At 36.4% G+C, this 27,194-nt stretch overlaps 1 protein-coding gene across 1 annotated transcript in view; it reads left to right on the top strand.

Annotated features, from left to right (window-relative positions):
• The window catches only part of LOC128654622 (putative N-acetylated-alpha-linked acidic dipeptidase), a 96,960-nt gene that overhangs the window by 29,976 nt on the left and 39,790 nt on the right, over positions 1-27,194 (top strand). The window contains exons 7-10 of the mRNA XM_053708629.1: positions 14,876-14,969; positions 21,296-21,394; positions 23,574-23,659; positions 26,963-27,082. Coding sequence (XP_053564604.1) covers positions 14,876-14,969; positions 21,296-21,394; positions 23,574-23,659; positions 26,963-27,082 — 399 coding nt within the window. The remainder of the gene's footprint in view (positions 1-14,875; positions 14,970-21,295; positions 21,395-23,573; positions 23,660-26,962; positions 27,083-27,194) is intronic.

The following is a 27,194-nucleotide window of genomic DNA, read 5'->3' as shown; positions in this document are numbered from 1 at the left end:
TTATATTTTCTATCAGGTCTGCCCCAATCAAGCCTCTGCTTAACTCTGAGAATATTTGATTCCATTCATCCTTATTGTGGGTTATATTCAGATCTTGCTCCCAGTTGGAATGGAGCTTCGATTTTGTAGTGTTATGTGCACTTTGAATGGCCAGATAGAGGCATGTGATCATTTTTTTCTGTCTGCCTGGTGTTAAGATGAGATGCTCTAAAGTCGTGTACGCTTTATCCTTAGACCCCTTTCTGTAGTTATGTATTGCGTGTGAAATCTGAAGATAAACAAACCAGTGTAATGGGTCTGGCGAAACCTTATCTCTTATTTGATTAAAAGTTAATATCTGTCCCTTATCTATAAAGTCAGCTACCCTGTATAACCCCTTATTTTCCCACTTAGTTACTTGTTTTTGAAAATCTGTTGGTAATAATAACTTTACTGGTATAATGGTAGTCTGCGTGGGTAGTAAGTTTAGTGATTTGGTTAAGGATTTCCATATAGTCTTGGAATCCTCAGTAGTTTTTAATTTAGCGCGACAGTGTGGACCAATGTTAGTAGACTTCCACAGTATCTCCCCTGGACTATCCAACCCCCCTATTTCCGCTTCCACTAGTGGCCAAGTCATATCCTGACAATCTTTATGTAGTAGGGCGCATTGAGCCACCCTGGCCGCGTGATAGTAATCCCTAAGATTGGGGACTCCTATACCCCCCAATTGTTTGTGTAGTTTTAGGGTATGAGCAGCTAACCTTGCTGTTTTATGTCCCCTAATAAATTTCATGAGTCTCCTAGCATCTCATCTAGGTCTTTCATCTGAATTTTGATCGGTAGTGCCCGGAATAAGTATAGCAGCCTGGGTAATACGTTCATTTTTATTGCTGCCAACCTACCATGCCACGAAAAATTGCCCTTTTTCCATTTAGTAATGTCTTTCCTTATAGATTTATATATTGGGGTGTAGTTAATTGTATAAAGTTTTTCTATTGTGTCAGTGATATTGATGCCTAGGTATTTGATGTACTTACTTGCCCACTTAAAATTAAAGTTAATCTCTATTAATTTTCTTGTATGGTCTGGTAAAGATAAGGGGAGGGCTTCGCATTTTTCTGAGTTAATTTTAAAACCTGATACCCTAGAGAATTCCTCTAATAATTGATATAAATTGGGCAGGGAAAGCATGGGTCTCGTAATAGACAGTAAAATATCATCGGCAAACAATGTTAATTTGTATTCCCCCCTATGTATTTTGACTCCATATATGTTGTCGGAATTCCTAATGCAAGCTGCCAGTGGCTCTACGCATAGAGCAAACAGTAAAGGAGACAATGGACATCCTTGGCGGGTACCATTCAAGATCTTTATAGCTCTCGACTGATAGCCCGCTGCTCTTATTGTTGCTGTTGGGTAGGAGTAAATATTTTTGATTGCCTCTAAGAATTTGTTCCCGAATCCCAAATGTTGAAGGACCGCCTGAATGTATCCCCAATCTACCCTGTCGAACGCCTTCTCCGCATCCAAAGATAGGAGCAGAGAAGGCGTTTCCGTGGTCTTCAAGTATTCCACCAGAGCTACCATATTATCAGGAGCTTCCCTTTCTTTGATAAAGCCCACCTGGTCAGGATGGACCAATGTGGGTATACATTGTTTAAGCCTATTTGCCAGGATTTTTGTGAAGATCTTCACATCCTGGTTAATCAGCGAGATCGGTCTATAGTTTTGTGCCAAATTAGGATTTTTCCCTGGTTTAGGGATTACAACAATTTTGGCTTGTAGCAACTCCGGTGGAATCTGAGCCCCTTCCAGAATGTCGTTACAGAATTTGTGTAGGTATGCAATTAGGTCTGTATTGAATGATTTGTAATAATCCCCTGAGAACCCATCTGGGCCCGCTGCTTTACCCCTTTTGAGTTCTTTGACGGCTAGTGCTACTTCTTTTAATGTGCATTGAGTATATCCTCAAACATAATTATTTTATGTACCAAGACAGTTATTATTTACAGACCAAGGGGACGGCCATGGGCACCAGATTCGCCCCTAGTTTTGCTAATTTGTTTATGGGCATATTTGAGGAAACCTACATCTACACATCCTCAATGGGGGCGAGTCTGGTGTTCTATGGCCGCTATATTGATGATTTGATACTTATATGGAGGGGAGACCAAATATCAGCATCCAAATTTGTAGACCATATTAATCAGAATGACATGGGACTGACCTTTACAGCCACCATACATGCGACAACAATTGATTATCTAGATCTCACTCTCAGTTGGGACAGAGATGGGAACCTATGCTCCAAGACTTATTTCAAACAAGTCGACAGCAACAGTTACTTAGATTATTCCAGTAACCACCATATCAACTGGCTGTCAAACATTCCGTACAGCCAGTATGAGAGGATTAGACGAAACTGTACAGATTTAGACACTTTTGAACAACAAAGTCTAATAATTTATGAGAGGTTTGTGGAAAAAGGGTATCCGCTAAATCTTTTAGACTCCTGTCTTAACAAGGTAAGAATCCTAGACCGAGATAAACTTTTACAAAGGGACAAACCAACAAAAATTCGGGACAAACAGGATTTCTCTGATCCCTTATTTATTACTCAATACAATTCGAATTTTAAACAAATACAGAAAATCATAAACAAACATTGGCATATTGTCCGTAGGGACCCTATCTTGAAAAACATTGTGGGGGAACACCCAAAAATAGTCTATTCCAGAGCACCAACACTTAGAAGTAAATTGGCTCCCAGCAAAAAGGTCAAACATACCATTTCCAATATTGGATCTACAACACAGAAGACAAAGAACACCTTTTTAAAACAGATAGGTATTTACAAATGTGGACAAAAGAAGTGCCACACATGCAAATTCATTACATCTGGGAAAAAAACTTTCAATCTTTCACGACTGGTGAGACATTTAATATTACCAGATTTTACAATTGTAATTCGGCTTTTGTTGTATACATTCTAGAGTGCATTTGTGGAGTCCAATATGTGGGCCGCACCTCCAGGAAAGCTAAAGTACGTTGGGGGGAACACTGGCGCAATTGTAAAAATTGCCGTAAGAAAAAGATCAAACACAGTATTCCAGAACACTGTTTAAACAAACACAATGGGAATCCTGAGATTTTTAATTTCTATCCCATTGATTATATTCCCCCATCCACAGACTACAACAGACTTACTCAACTTAGAATACGTGAGACTTTTTGGATACACAAACTCAACACTTTGCATCCATCCGGTCTCAATGCCAACCTAGATTTAGCAGCTTTCAATTGAAATAATCATATTGGGATACTGATAAATTATTCGTATGATTTCAACAAATGATTTGGAGGCGTTACTCCCATATAAACCTGGTACCCTACAATTTTAAATATGTATATCAAAACATCTATATCTGTACATCTGTGGATTCTACACAGATATACACCCATTGCTACCACTATTCTTTCTCCATAAAAACCTTCCTTTTTTTCCTTTTTTTAAATATTCTATATATATATATATTTTCTTTGCATTTGTCAACAGAAAATTTATCCTCCCTATCCAATATGCCCCTTTTAGATATTTTAATACCATACATGTATTAACACCATTTTCAAACACACACACACTAGCTTATAATATAGCTCGCAGTTCGCGCAAATAGGTTACTACATTGTCCACTCTATTATTTCCAGTAGCATATTTTCCATTTATTATTTATGTTCCATGTATTCATTTTACACATTGAGATTGATTTTTCAGCGGATTTATATTTACTTTTTCTGTAGTTTCCTTGCAACAATTTTTGAAACTAACTCAAACATCAGTAGAGTTTGAAGCACTCTATTAACATGCCCACATAGATTGCTACACACAAAGGAAACATTATTTGGAATACATTTCTTTAATCAACTAATAGTATTTGTCAGTCATTTGTATTTTATACTTTTAGAATTTAGCTTTAAGACAACGCGATATTTCCACATCTTATTTGTCAAAGATATCATTGACTTTACGAATATTCAGTTTGTTAAGATATTACTCAACATACATTTTAGGGGCTTTTGTCAGAAATAACCAATTTCACATCAATGTAACTATTAGCAAAATAAGCACATTATTCACTCACCAAACACACGATTAGCCGAAAAAAACATTACTAACTCTTCCTTTACGGTCTCCGAAATTGCTCAAATATATTTACCACTAATTCTTTATAACATCTCTCCGTTTAGAAAATAATAAAATAAAAAATTGTTTTCTGCAGTTTCACTGACACGTAGCTAGCAAAGTCATTACTCAATACGTGATATGTATTTTTAGGCATTTTTATGCCAATGACAATTTACTGTTTATTATTCCTATATTCAGCACATAAATTAGATCATCTTCTCTCTAATATTTCATCAGTTAGGAAAACAAGAACAAATGCTTTTATAGTCTCTAGAATTTGTCCATATATATCCATTTGCAACTTCTATAAAATATCTCCTAGTCTAAACATAGCTACTAAGATAGAAGTTTTCATGATACATAACCAGTTTAGAGTATGTTACAAATAAGTTGCCTTTTGTCCAACTCACCAACTCGCAACAGGCAGACATTATTTCTTTTTTCAACATAGAGGCAACACTGCCATTGAGGGACAGTCAACACACCATATATGTGCTGTGGTATCAGCATGCGATTGATTTAATTTTATGCAAATATTAGTTTTACTTATACTGTTTTTTCTCCTGTTTATACTGACATTTAATTGTTTAAACAAGCGGTCTGTTTGATCACCATTATGTGAGCTCACAATGTATACTATACTCTGATTCGTTAAAATTCGACCAATTGTATTTCATGGCACCTTTTTTAAATTTCTCTGATTCACACAGATGTAAACTAACTGAGGAAACGGCCAGGAGCTAGTGGCCGAGAAACGCGTTTTTAAGCTCTCTTTTACTTGTAATTCCAAGTGTTTGTATTAAAACCAAACTGTTTTTAATTATACTTTGTTGTGGTTTCCATTTTACAAAGATCTGGACTGTTTTTCACGCATGACTCGCAAGAGGTCTTTATTTCATATTATTTCCCAAACCGTCTACTGCACATTGTGCTGCTTGATCCTGACACAGGATCATCTAGACATTCCGACCTGATGCTGACATCCAAGGCTCCGTGTGAGTTTGAAGGAGAGTCCACGGCCGCATCACCGATCCCCTGGAGGATCCATCTCTCAGTGCACTGACATAGGATTCCGTGTGAGTTCCAAGGAGAGTCCACGGCTGCATTCACCGGTCCCCTTTGGAGGATCCACTTCTCAGCGTACTGACTGCTGTTAAAGGTCAGCCTGCACATTTGCACTTCTTTTCACAAGAGTGCCAATCCCTTTGTGAGTACATCTGCTTTTTCTTTTCAAGTTTGATATCCACTTTTGAAGTTGTCTGCACCATGAGGCGCTGTCTTTTTTTGTCTAGCTCACAGATTCACTGAAGGATCACTCAGTCCAAAGACCAGCTGCCGAACGTTTTTTTAAAAGTTCTTTCACGACCTTTGGAGAGACTATCATAATATACTTATACATATCCTTTTTGAACATATATACATATTTTTTTGAACTTTTATCAACATCAATATTTATTATTCAATGATTTTTTTTCTTTTTTTTTCTTCATTTGAGTGTTTTCATATTGGTTTAAAATTGCACCAAGATAGCTTTTTGTTTTTTTCTAAATATTTTTTCTTTACTTCTCATTAACTAAACATTGGTTTTAATTTCATTATATGGTCATATTTTATGGTTATTTTTTCTGTAGCCGGCGCATACTAATACTATATATCTTTATATAGTATTTTTCACATTTCTTTTAATGAAATCTCTGCTTCTAGGTTTTTTGCCTCTTCTTTATCTAATCTAGGCAGAGAAGCTTTCTCTAGGATTTGTTCTCTCAGTGTTGTTATCTGCGAAGTGTGACTAACTTTTTTACCATCGTATAGATTTTCGCAGTATTTAGCAAACTCCTCCACTATTTCCTGAGGATGGGAAGTCAGTGTACCATCCCATTTTTGTAATTGCGCTATTGTGAAGGATTTTGTTTTTTCTCTTAATTTGTTAGCCAAAAACCTATCAGGCTTGTTAGCATATAAAAAATAAGATTTTAATTTGCTTATGGCCCTCATAGAGATATCAGTCAGTATTTTAGCAAGTTCTTTTCTTTTAATATTTAGCGTACTTAGGGTTAGTTGGGATGATGTGGTTTGGTGTATTTTTTCTAGAGATTCTATTTCTTGTTGTAGGGATTCTACCGTTAACCTTATTCTCTTCAAGTATAAAGCCTTCTCTTTGATGATCAACCCCCTGATGTATGGTTTGTGTGCTGCCCATACCATAAGCGGTTTAACTGCGGGGTTAACATTTATCCTCCAATACTCATTAAGACTGTTTAAAATTCTATCATGTATATCTGGATGTTTTAATAATGATGGGTCATATGTCCATGATCTCTGCCTGTTTACATCTGCTATCCCTTTTAGATGAATTTGTATTATAGAGTGGTCCGACCAAACTGCTGCGTGTATGGATGATGAGATTAGGTTAGGAATTAGAGTTTGGCTGATATATATATAGTCCAATTTAGTATATATTTTATGAGCGGTGAGTAATATGTATGTGCGTTTGGGATAGTGATTAGACTGTAAGTAAGGAGGGGAATAATGCACACCTTATAAAACTATATCCCAATGTTTTATAGAAATAAGCTGAGGTGGAGGTAGGTGGCGCAAATGAATGCCGATTCCCTGTGACTACGTGTTACTATCCTGATACACTTGGTAATATAAGTATCGCTTCGATTTCAAATAGCCTAAATTGCTACGTAATAAATGCTATTGATCTCAACTATTCTTTTTGTGTGACTAAGTATTAATAATATACTCCTTACATAAAATAAATGCCAATATGCTGATGATAATAAAACAATTTATTAAATCTTAAAATATATACATGTATACACTTTACACAATATTGACACCGGTGTCTGAAAATACGTGAATTTTAAAAGAAATATAAAATGCTTCGAAGTATTAAGTACATAAAATGACGATAGAAATATATAAAACGATAAAAGGATATTAATACATTGAAGTAATTTTACATTGAGTTACAGTGTCTAAAAACGTTTTAACCTTACAGTTTAGGCCGGGACTGCGTGATGGTTCACTATATTATATTATTGCGGATAGTGCTGTATTTTATTACGCTTTATAGTACCTTTAAATGTATCTGTCTGATGACACTTTGTGCGTTGGAGAATACTGCGGTTAAATATATGCCGCTGTTTGATTCTCTTTAGTGTATCCGTCTGATGACACTATTTTTGTTGGAGAATGCCGCGGTTAAATATATGCCGCTGTTTGATTCCCTTGATTCCTAGGTGAGTCGTGATGTTTGAGCGCTCTAGCGGTTAAATATATGCCGCTGTGATGACTTGTTGCAGTCTAAGTTCCACCTGCAGTAAGCGAAGGATGATGATAATCTTCGTGGTGATTCACACTAACGTGTGAATATTTCCTGCGGTTCCCGTGACCGCTTAATGTGTTGTCGGTCAGTGACCGATTTAGCTCTTTAAAGGATGTTGGTTCCTGATAATTTGTTCGTGAAGTGTGGGATCTTTGCCGCTTCAGTTGTTTGTTCTTCTGCCTCCGTTTGCTGCCGGTCAGTGACCGGTCCGGCTGAGTTCTTTGAAGTTTTTGGATGGAGGTGCTCCTCTTGTGTCCTGCAAATCTGTGTGAGGGTGATCGGGTATCAACGCGTTTCGGCTTCCAAGCCTTTTTCAAGATACCTGATGAGTAGATTGGCCAGCTATTTATACCTGTTTTGGTTAACTGTTAGACTGCCAGTAAGAAATTATTGTAATTTTCGCTTCTAGTTAGTTTTAACGTCATTATGAATTGGTTCTGGATAATTTATCTTATATACAAATTTTACAGATATTCGTACTTTATCATTTGTGGATCTTCAATTTATTATTGTGCACGATATTGCAACTTGGCTATAAGGAGTATGTTATTAAACATATATCTAGATTTTTGGATATATTCCATACAGACACATTTTTTTTTTTTTTTCCCATTTTTTTTTTTTTTTTTTTAGAAATTTTATACTTTGTGGTCTGTGAAATTACATTTATTGTTGTGCACATTATGATATGGGTTAATGCGTACCTTAGATATTTCTGGCTATACGCTAGTTTGTTTTGAGGCGTAAAAAACATTATTGGCGTAAACTTTAATTTTGGGTCAAATTTAAAGGTAAAATTATGGGTAAGGTTTAAACCTTACCCATAATTTTACCTTTAAATTTGACCCAAAATTAAAGTTTACGCCAATAATGTTTTTTACGCCTCAAAACAAACTAGCGTATAGCCAGAAATATCTAAGGTACGCATTAACCCATATCATAATGTGCACAACAATAAATGTAATTTCACAGACCACAAAGTATAAAATTTCTAAAAAAAAAAAAAAAAAAAAAAAAAATGTGTCTGTATGGAATATATCCAAAAATCTAGATATATGTTTAATAACATACTCCTTATAGCCAAGTTGCAATATCGTGCACAATAATAAATTGAAGATCCACAAATGATAAAGTACGAATATCTGTAAAATTTGTATATAAGATAAATTATCCAGAACCAATTCATAATGACGTTAAAACTAACTAGAAGCGAAAATTACAATAATTTCTTACTGGCAGTCTAACAGTTAACCAAAACAGGTATAAATAGCTGGCCAATCTACTCATCAGGTATCTTGAAAAAGGCTTGGAAGCCGAAACGCGTTGATACCCGATCACCCTCACACAGATTTGCAGGACACAAGAGGAGCACCTCCATCCAAAAACTTCAAAGAACTCAGCCGGACCGGTCACTGACCGGCAGCAAACGGAGGCAGAAGAACAAACAACTGAAGCGGCAAAGATCCCACACTTCACGAACAAATTATCAGGAACCAACATCCTTTAAAGAGCTAAAAGCGGTCACTGACCGACAACACATTAAGCGGTCACGGGAACCGCAGGAAATATTCACACGTTAGTGTGAATCACCACGAAGATTATCATCATCCTTCGCTTACTGCAGGTGGAACTTAGACTGCAACAAGTCATCACAGCGGCATATATTTAACCGCTAGAGCGCTCAAACATCACGACTCACCTAGGAATCAAGGGAATCAAACAGCGGCATATATTTAACCGCGGCATTCTCCAACAAAAATAGTGTCATCAGACGGATACACTAAAGAGAATCAAACAGCGGCATATATTTAACCGCAGTATTCTCCAACGCACAAAGTGTCATCAGACAGATACATTTAAAGGTACTATAAAGCGTAATAAAATACAGCACTATCCGCAATAATATAATATAGTGAACCATCACGCAGTCCCGGCCTAAACTGTAAGGTTAAAACGTTTTTAGACACTGTAACTCAATGTAAAATTACTTCAATGTATTAATATCCTTTTATCATTTTATATATTTCTATCGTCATTTTATGTACTTAATACTTCGAAGCATTTTATATTTCTTTTAAAATTCACGTATTTTCAGACACCGGTGTCAATATTGTGTAAAGTGTATACATGTATATATTTTAAGATTTAATAAATTGTTTTATTATCATCAGCATATTGGCATTTATTTTATGTAAGGAGTATATTATTAATACTTAGTCACACAAAAAGAATAGTTGAGATCAATAGCATTTATTACGTAGCAATTTAGGCTATTTGAAATCGAAGCGATACTTATATTACCAAGTGTATCAGGATAGTAACACGTAGTCACAGGGAATCGGCATTCATTTGCGCCACCTACCTCCACCTCAGTAATATGTATGGTCATTCGTCTGGCCGTAGAGAGCCGTCCAAGTGTCTAGTAAATTGTGTGTCTCTAATTCTTCTCTGATCTGCTTAGTGATAGTATTGAGCCTTCTCTGTTTGTTTGTGAGTTTGACAGTGCTAGAGTCTCGAAGTATCCCCAGGTTTACATTAAAGTCTCCCGCCACCACCACAATAGATTGTGACCACTGCGTCAGCATATGAGATATCTTATTAAAAAAATCATGTTGTTGTTCATTTGGGGCATAGATGTTGCACAGTGTTATCTGTTTCCCTTGAATATTCCCCCTAAGAATTAGATATCTACCCCCTTTATCCCTAATTACCTCTTCTTTAACAAATTGGATCGAATTGTGGATGAGAATCGATACCCCCCTCTTTTTCGTATCGGCTGTGGCATGAAAGTGTTGGTGAAAGTGTTTGTCCCAATATTTAGGGCATTGGCCGTGCGTGAAGTGTGTCTCCTGCAAGAATAGAATTTTAGCTTTCATGTTGTTATACTGGGTAAGTGCGGTTTTCCTCTTTACATTGGTATTTAGGCCTCTTACATTGTGAGAAATTATTTATAGCTTAGATTCCATTTAGGATCTTTTCTCTACCCCCCCCCTGCACATACCTTCTTGGAAGAAACTTATATTGGTATCTCTTTGGACCAACTGTAGCATGGAGAAACCTTCTAGACCACCACTCTTCGGAGCTTAAACCAAAAACATAAAAACATATATTACATTTAAACACAATGCATGGAACAAAGAGTAACTTTGAATAACTATAGGAATACATTCTGTCTAACTGCATTCACTCTGGTTTCTACCCATATGTGCATTTCTAATGTTACTTCTAGTCTATGGAGAACAACAAATATACAGATACCCCACATGGGCTAAGACGGCTAAGTCCTTCGCCCCCATAGGTATCCTCTAAGATAACTATAAACTCTATTGCCTATTATTTTTTCACAAAACTATATAGTAATCTAGTCATTAATAGGCCTTATTGGAGATGCTTTAACATCCTGAACATAAGTCCACTGACTGTAAACAAGTCACTATACCCATGTAAGGGAAAATTGACTACATTGCAAAAAAGCTGTTACCGGCCTTCAAAGACCTGAAAGTTACTCAAGTTTTCTGTTTCCTCTTGGAAATCCTCGTCCAGCGTCCCTGCTGAATAGAACCTTTAGGAAGCTGAGGGCGTACTCTGGAACTTTCTTGAGAGTTTTCTGGAAATTCCGGACAGTCCAATTTCAAGATTTGACAAAGACCTGGGATGTCCTGTTTATCTTTAATAGTATAGGTGCTGCCTTCATGAAGCACTTGCAAAGCAAAGGGAAACCCCCATCTGTAGGTGGTTTGATTTTTCCGTAGAAGCTGTGTCAGAGGGCGAAGAGCTAGTCTTTTCTGAAGTGTTTTAACACACAAATCCTGATAGAATTGGATGATTGAGCCCTTGAATTTGAAGGTTGGGTTCTTCCTCGCCGCCGTCATAACTTCTTCCTTTTCCTGAAACCGAAATTTTTTTACTATTACATCTCTCGGGGGATCTGTATCTTTAGGTTTTGCTCTGAGAGCTCTATGAGCCCTTTCCAGCTGAAATTTCCCCTCTACTTGTGAACCTGTGATGGTTTGAAATAACTGAAGGAGATAGTCGTCTAAAGCTGTTGCAGTGGTTGATTCCGGGATTCCTTTCAGACGGATATTGCACCTCCGACTCCTATTTTCAAGATCCTCTAATTTGTCATTAATGTCCTTTAGTTCTTGTTGGTGGTCAGATAGATGTTGCTTGATGCCTGTAACCTCCTCCTCCATTGCTTCTTCCTTTTCTTCCACCATTTCTAGTCGTGTCCCCATTTCTGAAATATCTTGTTTAATTTCTGTGAGGCTATTTGTAACCGTACTTTGGAGTGTATCCATTTTTTCCCACATTTTGTCGAAAATTGATGCTATATCCTGCTTGGATACTAGATTCTGAATGTCAGATTTCGTAATGGGAAGACCGCAGTTTCCTGTAGAGACATTATCAGCTTCCTCCTCTACCTCCACCTCATTCATATCTTCTCCCCTCTCCATCATCTTATCTCCTTTTTGGGGTTTAAAGAAAATGCTAGCTGTAGCTGGCTTGCTGGTGCTACCTAATTTATTCTGCCGTCTAATTGACATGTTACAGAAGGCAAGGAGTCACAAAACAACATCTCTGAAGTTTCCTATTGCTGTGCAAAAACATCTCAGCTGCCCCTGCCACAGTGTAGAATTGACTTAGCGCCAAAAATCTTAGCTTGATTTACTCAGCAATTCAAAGTAATAGTATGTTGACAAAATAAAAATAAAGGGTTAAGACAAGGGGATTTTGTGATGAGAATACTTTATATGAGTAGTGTTTCTGGAAGTAGATAGATATGTCTATTTCCCATTAGTACTGTGAGAAGGTTCAGTAGCTGCGTGTGATTCAATTTTTCTGTCCTTCCTTTTTTCCTTTTCTTCCCCCCCCCCTGTCTTATTTCAACTGCTTATGTAACAGGTTAACCTCCTTTATTTCTAGAGCTGTTTGTTTTCAATCTCCTATGCAGATTCAATTTAGGCTGATGTTTGTGGTGTTTTAGTCTTCAGTGCATACAGTTAGTGGTTATCTATGTTTGCAGACCTATATTGCACCCTTTTAACAATTTCCCAGGTCCTGTCAGCATTAGTGTGCGCCTGTCATTGTCCGGTAGTCTTTACCATTATTTCCTCAGCATGGCGGGTAAGTCATGTGGCTCATCTCATCTTCCTTGTGTAGCGCTTACGTGTCGCGCAGCTCCTAATCATACCTCATTGTCCGGTATCGTATTCACCCCTTTTCCACTCTCACCGGAGCTCTCAAAACCTTGTCAGTGTTTGTTGTCAGGCTGCCGTTGCCCCTTTTCAGAATTGCTGCGTGGGCCTCCACTGAGCCGGTTGACACCGTTACTGTGCACTTTAAGTCGCCCCTTCAGAGAAATATAATACAACCCCAATTTTGCTATAGGGGTTATTTGGGGTCATCTATGAGTACTTAAGTAGCACTTATGAAAGCTTAAACCTGTTATTACTCCAACTTTTTGGTGGAATGCACACGGAACAGACAGATTATGCGTCCTCCATGCTGCTTGCCCAGGCTCCGCCCCGAGAAATATTTATTTAAAGGGACACAAAACCCAAAGAATACAGTTTTAAACAACTTTCCATTTTAATTCTATTATTTAATTTGCTTTAAATTTAGGTACCTTTTGTTGAAAAGCATAGCTAGATAGACCTGGGTGCTATTTGCTGATTGGTGGCTGCACATATAAAATGTGCAGCTACCAATTAGCAGATAGCACCCATTTAAGTATAATCAAAGGATATTTAAATAATGAAGCAAATTAGATAATAGAAGTATATTGGAAAGTTGTTTAAAATGTTATTCTCTATCAGAATCATGAAAGAAAAAAATTGTGTTTCCTGTCCCTTTAAGAATAAATTTAAGAACATTAATATTTCATGTTGAGTTTACCACTCTTGAATATAAGCGGTCGGGTTAGTGCGCGAGTATGGATGTTATTTTTTTTTGCAGTTTTTGCGCTCCATTGAAGTCTATTGGAGAAGTTAGCAAGGTTGCCATATATTTTTGGCATGTGTCGGGTTTCAACTTGTAATATGAGAGCAACCCAAGGCACGCAAAAAGCCTCAGACTAGCGTATTTTACGCTTGAGCAGTGCTAAATAGCGATTCACATTAACTCGTAATCTAGCCCTTTGTGCTTATTTTTACTTAACATATATAATAATTTATTTTACTAAAGAAGCACTGTTTCATATCCTTGTCATTCCCTACTCAGGCTCTCTCCAAACTCTTTAAACTGAACTTAAAAACTTGCCTCTTTTGGTAAATCATACATCGAGTTCTAAGAGAGATCATGCCCATTAAACTAGGGATCTCGTATTCTCCTTTATTAAACTATTTAATCCACCTGGTAATAAACCAGTTTTTCAATTTTCTGGCATAGTAAACATGTATTTTTATGTTTTGTACGGTGTGCTTCCACTGTTCATAAATCTTTAACCTGATGGTGCTTTATAATTAAGCGATAGTAATAATATAAATATCCTCTATATTATAAAAAATGTATTGTATAAAGTACAATGAGGCTTAATTAATGATCTGTAAAGTGGCATAAGAACCATACTATTTATGCTGCAAATACCTCTACCAATCATCTGAAATAATAATTACCAAGTCCCGTTCCTCATTTGTAACAGTCAGTAAAGTGTCATTGAGTCTGTAATTAACGTTTGGATTTTTTACAGACTCAATTACACTTTACTGAGTGTTACTAATGAGGAACTGCAATAAATATTTCAGATGATTTGAAATGTAATAAACAATGTAGTATTGCAGTGAGTAAGGCCAGTAGAATGTTTGGATGTATTGGTAGAGGTATTTGCAGCAGAAATAGTAAGGTTCTTATGCCACTTTACAGATCATTAGTTAGGCCTCATCCAAAAGGGTATAAACAAACTGGAATCTATGCAAAGGAGGGCTACTAAAATGGTACATGGTCTAAAAAATAAAACTTACCAGGAGAGGCTCAATGACCTAAATATGTATAGCTTAGAGGAGAGAAGGGAAAGAGGTGATATGATAGTAACTTTCAAGTATATTAGGGGGCTTAGCAAAGCTGAGGCTGTGAGTATTTTACATAAAAAGAAAAATGCAAGAACAAGGGGTCATGATCACAAGCTGAAGGGTAGTAGATTCTGGAGTTATTTGTAGAAGCACTTCTTTACAGAAAGGATTATTGATTCATGGAATAAACTTCCACAAAAGATGGTAATGGCAAACACTTTAAGAATGCCTGGGATAAGCATAAGGCTATCCTACGAACTAGATAAGTTTATAGTTTTAGGAAATATTGGGTAGACTTGTTGAGCCTATGGTTTTATCTGCCATCAAAATCTATGTTTCTGTGTAATTATGTTTGTGTTTTTCCAGAATATACATATCGGTGTCATGTAAAAGATGGCGTAGGACTCCCTAAAATTCCAGTCCATCCTATAGGTTATCATGATGCGTATAACCTACTACGGTGAGAATAAAATTAGATTATATATAAATACATATTTTATTCTTTGTTCTAATTATGTAGCATTGATTTGATTCCTTACCGTGCTTCATTGCACCTTTGATTATCAATCATCCAATAGCAAAGCTAGAAAAGCTTATGAACTTATACAAGTCACAGATAAGGGCAAAATGAAGGTTGTAGTTCTAAATAAAAACAGAAAAGATGGAATGTAATATCCTTGTATTCGCAAACTTTTTTTCTAGTTAGAGCAGTATATACACATATACTATACATGACTTGTGCACCCTCAATGAAGTCAGCTCACAGAGCAAATGGTGTTGTGTATTGAGTCATCTAAACCACTGCTTACTTTCTGAGCAGATGTAGTTCTTGAATGCTGGTGCTTAGAGCATGTGAGCATGCTGCTAAAATAATAATTTAAATTAAAAGAAGTTAGAAATGTACTATTCTAATCAAAACTGATCTGCACTTGCATATTTCTGTTTTGACCAATATGTCCCTTTAAAATGAACAGAAGTTCATATGTTAATTTCTGACATTAAACACCAAAGGAACAATTACAATCTAGCGATTTGCTCCCGAAATGGCTTTTGCTATTCTTTGGTTGATCATAATGCAAAAAACGCCTTTTCAACAGAAAAGCTCCCGAAAATCCCTTTATGTGTGTAAGGTACCTGTTTTTTATATAGAAACTGGGCCGAAATAGCCCATTCACACCTCTTAAGGTTACAGGTTTGTTCACTGTGCAGTGGAAATACTCATCTACATGAGTGACATTTACTAATTCTAACCAGAATCCATCCTCAACACTCATTAACCATATGAATGCCATATGTATCTTGGAATGATGGGCATACTTTAGGAGTAACTTTAGGACCCCAGATGACCCTAACTGGAGATGCGTATTCTGGCTTCCTGAATTTTTCTGTGGGTGATTGAGTGTTTGATATACAAACAGACTATTAAATTATTAATTGCTTGATAAATTTGATTTGTTCATTCCGTTTGGTGCCAAAAAAATGGTGCAGGAATAGTTGAAAGGAGTTATATTGTTTGGTTAATAAGCTAATTTGTTTGTAATGATGCACAGGAGACCTTACCATTCATTTGTCCATAGTCTCCTGTCTAATACTGCCAAAGTATTACTAATGACTGATGTTAGAGACAGCCGGATTTTAGTCAAACAGGAGTGCTATGTTCTTTTAACATTGGACAACAGGTTCTTTTAATTGTTTGAATCCTATAATGTAAGATTTTTCTTATTATTATTTGTCTATATTAGCTGTTCCCAATGGAAATAATGGTAACAAATCCAAATTCAATATTCGTCTGAACCGAATGCCTGCATGGACGAAATTTGGCTGAACCGAACGTTTGAATAAATCCTAAACAAATCTTTCGGACGAGACTATTTTTTCTCCCTTGCACATGTCTAGCCCTAACATTTACAACTGCAGTTTTCGTTGTCTGCATTTATCATTGCACAAGCAGTTCTAGTGAACTGCTTGTGCAATGCCGCCCCCTGCAGATTTGCGGGGGGTGTCAATCAACCCAATCATATGAGATCGGGCAGATTGATGTCCCGCCGCCTCAGAGGGGGCGTATTAGTTAAGAAGCAGCGGTCTTAAGAAACAGTTACATTCAGGGCCATTCGGCCTTTGTTAAATCTGCACCAATGTATCAATATAAACAGCCCAGGGTGCTACAAAAATAATAGATATCCATAATGAAGAGAGCACTCCCTGGGACTTTTTGCAGAATCACCTTTACTAAGTTAAATATTAATATTAAATAAAAATAAAAATGATTGTTTTCAGTTTTTCAACTTTTTTTATAGAAATTTTTATGAATTCTTTTTATCAGATAGATTTTATATGAATGTAACTGCATTTTTAAATGTATTTACTTTGTGTTTAGGGCAAATTTTTTTCTAACCCCCTTATTCTTTACACAAGGTCTTCAGATTGCGCTTGAGAGGTCGTGTTTACTTTTCACTTGTAATAAGGTGCTAAAGTTAGCGTGGTTGCAATAATAATAATGTCGTATTATTCTGATTAGCTCTATAATTTACATGTTTCAAATGCCTCATTGCCATAAAACATGATTTAGATTATCGTTTTACAGTTGTGTACAAATTTCATGTTTTAAAAGTATGATTTGAACTTACTTTATTAACTTTTATTAACCAAAAATTGTGGGCCCAGATTACGAGTTTTGCGTTAGAGGCTGCGTGGTGCTAATGAGCAGTTTTGTCTCACCGCTCACTTACCTGCAGCGCTGGTATTACAGGTTTTTACAAACCCGTCGTTAAAAGGCAAGAAGTGAGCGTTGAGCAAAAGTTTCCTCATTACCGCACTCCAATACCAGCGCTGCTTAAGTTAGCGGTGAGCTGGTGTAACGTGCTCGTGCACAATTTCCCCATAGGAATCAACGGGGAGAGCCGGCTGAAAAAAAAGTCTAACACCTGCAAAAAAGCAGCGTAAAACTCCTTAACGCAGCCCCATTGATTCCCATGGGGAAATACATTTTATGTCTACACCTAACACCCTAACATGAACCCCGAGTATAAACACCCCTAATCTTACACTTATTAACCCCTAATCTGCTGCCCCCGACATCGCCGACACCTACATTATAATTATTAACCCCTAATCTGCCGCTCTGGACACCGCCGCCACCTACATTATACTTATGAACCACTAATCTGCTGCCCCCAACATCGCCGAACCCTACATTATATTTACTAACCCCTACTCTGCCGCCCCCAATGTCACCGCCACCTACCTACACTTATTAACCCTTAATCTGTCGCGCCCACTATAATAAAAATATTAACCCCTAAACCGCCGCACTCCCGCCTCGCAAACATTAGTTAAATATTATTAACCCCTAATCTGCCGGCCCTAACATCGCTGCCACCTACCTACATTTATTAACCCCTAATCTGCCGCCCCAACACTATATTAAAGTTATTAACCCCTAAACCTAAGTCTAACCCTAAACCTAACACCCCCTAACTTAAATAGAATTAAAATAAATCAAAATAAATATTACTACCATTAACTAAATTATTCCTATTTAAAACTAAATACTTACCTATAAAATAAACCCTAAGCTAGCTACAATATAACTAATAGTTACATTGTATCTAGCTTAGGGTTTATTTTTATTTTACAGGCAAGTTTATATTTATTTTAACTAGGTAGAATAGTTATTAAATAGTTATTAACTATTTAATAACTACCTAGCTAAAATAAATACAAAAGTACCTGTAAAATAAAACCTAACCTAAGTTACAATTACACCTAACACTACACTATAATTATATTAATTCCCTAAATTAAATACAATTAAATAAAATTAGCTAAAGTACAAACCCCCCCCAATAAATTACAGAAAATAATAAACAAATTACAAGATTTTTAAACTAATTACACCTAATCTAATCCGCCTAACAAAATAAAAAAGCCCCCCGAAAATAAAAAAGGTCTACCCTACACTAAATTACAAATAGCCCTTAAAAGGGCCTTTTGCGGGGCATTGCCCCAAAGTAATCAGCTCTTTTACCTGTAAAAAAATTACAAATCCCCCCCAACATTAAAACCCACCACCCACACACCCAACCCTACTCTAAAACCCACCCAATACCCCCTTAAAAAAACACTAACCCCTTGAAGATCACCTTACCGGGACAAGGTCCTCAACGAAGCCGGGAGAAGTCTTCATCCAAGCCGGGCGAAGTGGTCCTCCAGACGGGCAGAAGTCTTCATCCAGACGGCATCTTCTATCTCATCCATCCGGCGTGGAGCGGGTCCATCTTCAAGACATCCGACGTGGGGCATCCTCTTCATCCGACGGCTGACACTGAATGAAGGTTCCTTTAAATGACGTCATCCAAGATGGCGTCCCTTCAATTCCGATTGGCTGATAGAATTCTATCAGCCAATCGGAATTAAGGTAGAAAAATCCTATTGGCTGATGGGTTTTAAATGTTGGGGGGGGGATTGGTAATTTTTTACAGGTAAAAGAACTGATTACTTTGGGGCAATGCCCCGCAAAAGGCCCTTTTAAGGGCTATTTGTAATTAAGTGTAGGGTAGGGCTTTTTTTTATTTTGGGGGGGCTTTTTTATTTTGTTAATGGGATTAGATTAGGTGTAATTAGTTTAAAAATCTTGCAATTTGTTTATTATTTTCTGTAATTTAGTGTTTGTTTTTGTACTTTAGCTAATTTTATTTAATTGTATTTAATTTAGGGAATTCATTTAATTATAGTGTAGTGTTAGGTGTTAGTGTAACAGGTTAGGTTTTATTTTACAGGTCAATTTGTATTTATTTTAGCTAGGTAGTTATTAAATAGTTAATAACTATTTAATATCTATTCTACCTAGTTAAAATAAATACAAGCTTGCCTGTAAAATAAAAATAAACCCTAAGATAGATACAATGTAACTATTAGTTATATTGTAGCTAGTTTATGGTTTATTTTATAGGTAAGTATTTAGTTTTAAATAGGAATATTTTAGTTAATGATAGTAATTTTTATTTAGATTTCTTTTAATTATATTTAAGTTAGGGGGGGTTAGGGTTAGACTTAGATTTAGGGGTTAATAACTTTAGTATAGTGGCGGAGACGTTGGGGGCGGCAGATTAGGGGTTAATAAATGTAGGTAGGTGTCGGCGATGTTAGGGACGGCAGATTAGGGGTTAATAATATTTAACTAATGTTTGTGAGGCGGGAGTGCGGCGGTTTAGGGGTTAATATATTTGTTATAGTGACGGCGATGTCCGGTTCGGCAGATTAGGGGTTAAAAAAATTGTGTTTGCGATGCGGGAGGGCCTCGGTTTAGGGGTTAATAGGTAGTTTATGGGTGTTAGTGTACTTTTTAGCACTTTAGTTAAGAGTTTTATGCTACGGCGTTGTAGTGTAAAACTCTTAACTACTGACTTTAGAATGCGTTACCAGTCTTGACAGGAGAGGGTCTACCGCTCACTTTTTGGCAGACTCGTAATACCGGCGCTATGCAAGTCCCATTGAAAAAAGATGATACACAATTTACGTAAGTGGATTTGAGGTATTTCCAAGTCTGGCCAAAAAAGTGAGCGGTGACCCTGTACCTTCAAGACTCGTAATACCAGCGGGCATTAAAAAGCAGCGTTAGGACCGGCTAACACTGCTTTTTAAGCCTAACGCAAAACTTGTAATCTAGCCGGTGGTATTTTAACGTGAACTGAGCATGCAGTATAACTGAACAAAAGCTTTGCAAATAGCAAAGAATTATTCTCAATAAAGCTAGCGCACAATATAGCGCCTGTGTTAAATTGAACTCGTATTACAAGTTGAAACTAAACACTTTCGCTTGAGCGCAAACTAAATTAGTGCGCACCAGATTTACATGAGTGGAGGCCTCGCGTAAGAGTTAGAATTAAAAAATAAATAGATTACAATAAACTGTTACACTCATATATACACTATCTTATACAAATTATGCAAATAAATATTTGTATGCTATATTGTATTTTTCTCACTTAGACATCATAGCTCTGCTAAGTAGATGTCTAAGTGAGAAAAATTGGTCTTGAAAAAGGTCCCTGTATGGATCGAAACGTTGACCTGAAATAAGAAAATAAAGTGACAGCAACTCTGAGCAATACAAGTCCTGAGAGTGCCTCTTCATTCTTGAAAAATTTGATACAATTTATATACAGAGAACCCTGGCAATTCATATAACAGAGAGTGCTTGGATCAACCCTTGTTTGTACTAATATATATATATATATATATATATATATAATATAATATAATATAATATATAACTTGTAAAATGTGATATCCTGTGCATGTTAAAAGTTTACTTCTGGCGGTGTTTGCGCACTAATGAAAGTGCTAAATAGTGTGCCACTTGTAATCTAGCCCAAGGTATACAATTTGATAAACGGTAAAATTATTTTGGATTGGGAGGCCTGCCCGCTGTTCCTCCCACAGTTTCCCCTGTTTTCAGGGATGCCCTGGCTCAGCTTAAGGTACTCCTTAACTCTGCCCAAACCAACCTATGACATGCTCTATTACACCAATGGCACTTTTACTGTACCTTCACCTCTCTTTGTATTATACTGGCATAGATCCCACTATTTTTGCATAGGAATTCTGATGGACTGGAATTGGGGCAAGTGTTTTTCTGATAAAAATGTTGATAGGACTTTAGTTAATTATCATTCTTTGGCTGCATTACATCAACTGGTTACTGCACCTCTCTCAACATATTAAGAACATTTTAAAACAGAGCATATATTAATTTATAAGATTTTTAATTGTATTCATTTGCAGGCATATGGGGGGAGCCCCTCCTCCAGACAAAAGTTGGAAGGGAAGCCTTAATATTTCCTATAACATTGGGCCTGGATACAAGGAAGGTCAAGAATTGAGGTGAGAAAACAGGCAAAATAAAAGAAAATGTTATCAAGCTGCAGGTGGACAAGTCCTTAATTATATACTGTAACCCTTCCATCTGCAATCACCACTTGCAAAGCTGCATTACATGTCGAAATGTAAGATTGCACAAGAGCTCCCTTGTGAATTCCCATCTGCTCTCTGGCAATTAATCAAGTGAGAGCAGTGTCTGTCAATCATGTTGAATTAGTGAGTTCAGGGTTATTAATCTCCACCATCTTTGACGTGGCAGAGAGGTAAGAAGAAGGAACTGCTGTGGTTACAGACTTGCGCATACAAGTCTGCAACATAATGTGTCAGAAGCTGTAAATGCAGCTTAGTAAATTTTCCTTATAAACTATTTATAGTATTGTAGAATGAAGCAAAAATAAAAGAACCCAATTTAAAGTGATACTACTTTATATTTGGCCCACTGTTGGGCTGAGCTTCATGTTCCCTTAGTTTGGGATCAAGAAATATTAAAAAAAAAAAAACACTTAGGAACATACCAATTCAATATTAAAATACTTTAATTTGTTATAGCATTTTTATTGTGCAGATGCTTGCTGCTAACTGTGTATTGAATACCTAGTCCCACAGTTATCAAAGTGCAGGAGGACAAGATTCCCTCACAGGGAACCTGTCCGCATTGATTTAAGGCATCAGATTTAACACTGCTCCCTGCTCTTATCCAAGCAGTTGTGCGTTGGTTTTGTCAGTCATGCTGGACAAATGAGTCGGGGATGTTTGACACCTTGAACCTCAAAGATTAAGAAGCAGGGGTCTAATGACTTTTCAACATTTGGTTGCATATTTGCTGGCATGTGCAGCTTCATAAATGGGGCTCCATAATTTAAATTCTAATCAGAAGCAGGTCATGGTTGAGAAGCCAATTAGGAACCTTATTCACAAGTAGCTACCAAACAAGGAATGTTTAATCATGTTTTATTATATATTTTTAATAGAATTAAAGCAAGATACAGTTGCAGATAGTGTTGCTTTGTACTTGTTGCTCTTGGTAGAAATTGTCTAACCTGACTTGTACTATCAATAGCAGCTTGCAAGAGATCAGACTTGAGTTGCACAAAATTAAATTGGCTTAAGTAAAAGCAACAAGTGTTATTTTCTAATGGAGCCACTAGAATATAATAGTAATAATCATAGTAGTCTACAGAAAATGTTCTAGGAGGGCCAGAAAAATGCCCTTAATATAGTAATATACTAACACCCTTCCCTCTGGATAACCATGGCAACATTGTCATATGACCTTCAGACCTATTTGTAGTAGTGGTACTTAAATATGGTGTAAAATCTTTACACTACTGTTTAAACAGTTTATAGCCCATTGCAGATGGCCTGTTCCTCCCTCATTGCAATTAAAACTAATGAACACTAATCCAAACCCTTACTGTACTAAAGCCTATAACGGTGATCCTTTTCAGCTCTTTTTAATTCTTACTCTGTCTTAGTACAATCAATCATAACTGCCACCCTATCCCAACTCCATACTTTCAACACCCAAAAAGTGCCCATTACATTATCTTGTCCACGATGAACACTCCCTTCTATAAGAACCAACCATTTCCACCATCCCCTAACTTCTCATAAAATATCCCCTCCACTCCAAACAAAATCTACTGAATAAGAAAATGAGCGACCATTAACTTTTCTTTACTCATAGTCAATCCCAAAAATCTTCAGCTTCTTCTGTCTGACAACATCTCCCTTTTAGTTTGATCCTCAATGTGTTGTGCTTCTTCTTAGTGGTATTTTTATTTTAATGATGTTATAAAGTATTATTGTATTGACATATTTTATACCTTTGTTGAAGGAGCAGCATTGCATTACAGGAAGCTAGCTGAACACAGTGGGTCAACCAAAAACAAGAGGTAAATATGTGCAACCACCAATCAGCAGCTAGTTCCCAGTAGTGCATTGGTGTTCTTGAGGCTACCAATGTATTCTTTTCAAAAAAGGATACAAAGGGAACAAAGCAAATTAGATAACAGAAATACATTGGAAAGTTGTTTAAAATGGCATGCTGTATCTAAATCATGAAACAAAATTTGTGGGTTTTATGTCCCTTTAAGTTTGTTTATCAATTGTTTGGAATGTTAAAGCTTGGTCTAAATATAATATGCCCAAATAATATGATGTCCTTCCTATTTTTATGTAGTAAAATCAGAATGCACATCCACTCTTTCAATGAAGTAAGAAGAGTCTACAATGTAATTGGTACCATTAAAGGAGCGGTGGAACCAGGTGACAATCATTTTGTAATATATACAAACTATATCAATGAAGAGCAAAATTTATTTCATTTTTTTAAAAAGAAGCATCTTTAAAGTTATATTTACCTTATGCACAAATTTACTGTATATTTTCAGTATCACAATGAATGTAAATTCTAAAATTTGGAAAAACATAACTTGTAGCATATATAGGATTAATTCAGCTGTATGATATTAAACTACAGACACTTGTTAGATAATAACCAGTGTGCCTAGTATACCCAGTGGGTAAGTTCATATAGGAAACTATTAAAGTGAGTCCAATAAAAGAAATGCAATTTGTGTGTGGTAAATTGTAGTGTGAGATATAACCCCTTTTGCTCTCTATTATGTGAGCTAAACTGAAGTGAAAGGTACAGATGCCAAAAAGCCAGTAACATCACAGATCTGTAAAAGTGCACTGCTCCTATCACAGGATGTAACGATACACAAGCTACAAAATGGTGGCACCCAGTATAATTGTAGAACTGTACCAACTGGGTTCTGAAATGAGTTAAAATAAGAGAACTGCAGTTACAGGTTTAACATAGAACAGGTATTTCCTACCTGTTCTATGTTAAATTTGTGTGCATATATTGTGTATTATTATTGTTTTTGTATTTTATTGTACCCATTGTATCAATGCAATGTTTTGTGTACCCAGGACATACTTGAAAACGAGAGAAATCTCAATGTATATTTCCTGGTAAAATATTTTATAAATAAATAAATAAAACTAGGCATGGTCAGTAGTAACCATGCTACTGTAGATGTAACCAGCACTCTAATGTCCCTTTAAGACCTGCAACAAAGTGGAATATATTATCACAACCAACAAAAAGCCTCACACAATGAGTCTGATTGTGATTAAGACTTGTGCCCTTCAACAGGTAAAAGCTGCCCTCAGAAAGGATATATTACAGTCACTTCTTTGTTGAAGAATGTGATCAGAAAGCATTGTGCTAGCTAATCTCTTTCTAGCATTACTTTGTAAGCGCACTGTGCAAGATTTTAAAAGCATTTCAGGAAAATATAACTTTTATTGTCTGTTTAAAGGGAGATTAAAAGGGACATTCTACTCCAGAATTGTTATTGTTATAAAAGATAGATAATCCCTTTATTACCCATTCCCCAGTTTTGCATAACCAACACTGTTATATTAATATACTTTTTACCTCTGTGATTATCTTGTATCTAAGGGGCCGATTTATCAAATTTCAAGGTGTAGCCAATCATGTCCGCCCTACATCGTTATATGCCGACAGCATACCCTGTCGGCATTTAACATTGCACAAGCATTTCTGGTAAATGCTTGTGAAATGCCAACCCCTGCACACCGGCGGCTAAACGGCCACTAGCAGGGGTGTCAATCATCCCTAAAAGATGGCGAACGAGTTAAGGAGCAGCAGTCTTATGACCGCTGCTTCTTAATTTATGTTTCCAGCGAGCCGGAAACATCACGGGTAGAGAACAACATCTGCTGCTTAATAAATCTACCCCTAAGCCTCTGCAGACTGACCCCTTATTTCAGTGCTTTTGACAGACTTGCATTTTAGCAAGTCAGTGCCCTCTAAAAAGTAGCTCCACAGGCGTGAGCACAATTTTATCAATATGGGACACAGGAACTAACGTCCTCTAGCTGTGAAAAACTGTCAAATGCATCCAGATAAGAGGCAGTCTTCAAGGGCATAGACATTAGCATATTAGCCTACCTATATTTAGCTTTCAACTAAGAATTTCCAGGAGAACAAAGCAAATTTGATAATAAAAGTAAATGGGAAAGTTGATTAAAATGACATGCCCTATCTAAATCATGAAAGTTAAATTTTGACTAGACTGTCCCTTTAAACACTCGCCATACTATTGGTTTTCCTCCTGTTCCTTTCATTTTAACTCATTATAGAATACAACTGGTAAACCTGTGCATTTGATACTGGGTGCCGCCATCTTGTAGCTCGCGTATTGCTGCATCATGTGACAGAAGCAGGGCACTTTCACAGATCTGTGATGTTATTGGCTTTTTGACAGTTCTAATTGCACTTCAGTATATCTCACATAATAGAGGAACCACTACATTTTAGTCATTTTTTCACCGTTTATAAGTTACATAACTAATAAAAGCTCCAATATGGTGGTGCCCAGTATGAAGAAGCAGAGCTTCACTAACTGATACTTGTAAGGGGTTAGAATAAGAGACTGACTTTTAATACAGCTAGAGGAACAGGAGGAAAAACAATAGCACAAACAGAAGTGGTAACCCTGCTACTGTAGCTGTACTCAGCAGTTTGAGGTCTGAGATAAGATATCCCTATAAAAGGTAATATTGAGAAGAGTCATGAATTTGCATGGGGCCTGCTAAAACAGGTAATCACCTACATCTTAGAGGGACATGTAGTTGCTCCTATCAAATAAGGTGTCAACAACTACAACTTATATTTTAAGCACTCAAGGAAACAAGGCCATGTAATACTATTGTCCCCCTGTATGTGCTGCAGAATCTGTTGGCATATGACAAATAAAGATAATAATAATAATAATAATAATATTAAAGGGACACTGAACCCAATTTTTTTCCTTCATGTTTCAGATAGAGCATGCAATTTTAAGTAACTTTCTAATTTACTCCTATTGTCAAATTTTCTTCATTCTCTTGCAATCTTTATTTGAAAAAGAAGGCAGCTAAGCTATTTTTTGGTTTAGAACCCTGGACAGCACTTGTTTATTGATGGGTGAATGTATCCAGCAATCAGCAAGAACAACCCAGGTTGTTCACCAAAAATGGGCCGGCATCTAAACTTACATTCTTGCATTTCAAATAAAGATACCAAGAGAATGAAGAACATTTGATAATAGGAGTAAATTAGAAAGTTGCTTACAATTGCATGCTCTATCTGAATCACACAAGAAAAAAATTGGGTTCAGTGTCCGTTTAATAATAATAATAATAATAATAATAATAATATAATTGTGGTGGCCATCTCTTCCTGGAGTCATTATAATAATCAATGACTGCAGAAGCCATCCATAATAATAATTAATAATATTATTATTAATTTATAATATATTATCAATAATACTAAATAGGTCCAAGTTTTGTGGGTGCTGTGGGACACAGTGACTGGTTTGTAAGTTTAATTTAAAATGATAATGATATATCTGCCCTGTATAATCATTTAATTGCAAACTACTTTATAAATTGTAGTTATATTTTTTGTTAAGCTATAAACTGTAATTTTTTTTCGTCATGGTTTTAGAATGTTTTTTTTCTGCTTATTAAACATGTTGCACTTCTTAGACAGATATGTTATATTTGGCGGTCATCGCGACTCCTGGGTTTTTGGTGGAATTGATCCACAAAGTGGAGCGGCTGTTGTCAATGAGATTGTAAGAAGTCTTGGAAAATTAAGAAAACAAGGTAAATGATATTGTTTTTATTGGGTATGGACATCACAAAACGTTTTAGAAATCATTACAATCTAGATCACATTTTACAGCTACTTCAGTTCAAGTGAACTACGGTGTACGGC

The sequence above is a fragment of the Bombina bombina genome, chromosome 3 (genome assembly GCF_027579735.1).
Source record: "Bombina bombina isolate aBomBom1 chromosome 3, aBomBom1.pri, whole genome shotgun sequence".
In the NCBI taxonomy this organism is placed as follows: domain Eukaryota; kingdom Metazoa; phylum Chordata; class Amphibia; order Anura; family Bombinatoridae; genus Bombina; species Bombina bombina.
The sequence above is the reverse complement of the archived record's forward strand: the minus strand, read 5'-3'. Positions and strand labels throughout refer to the sequence as shown.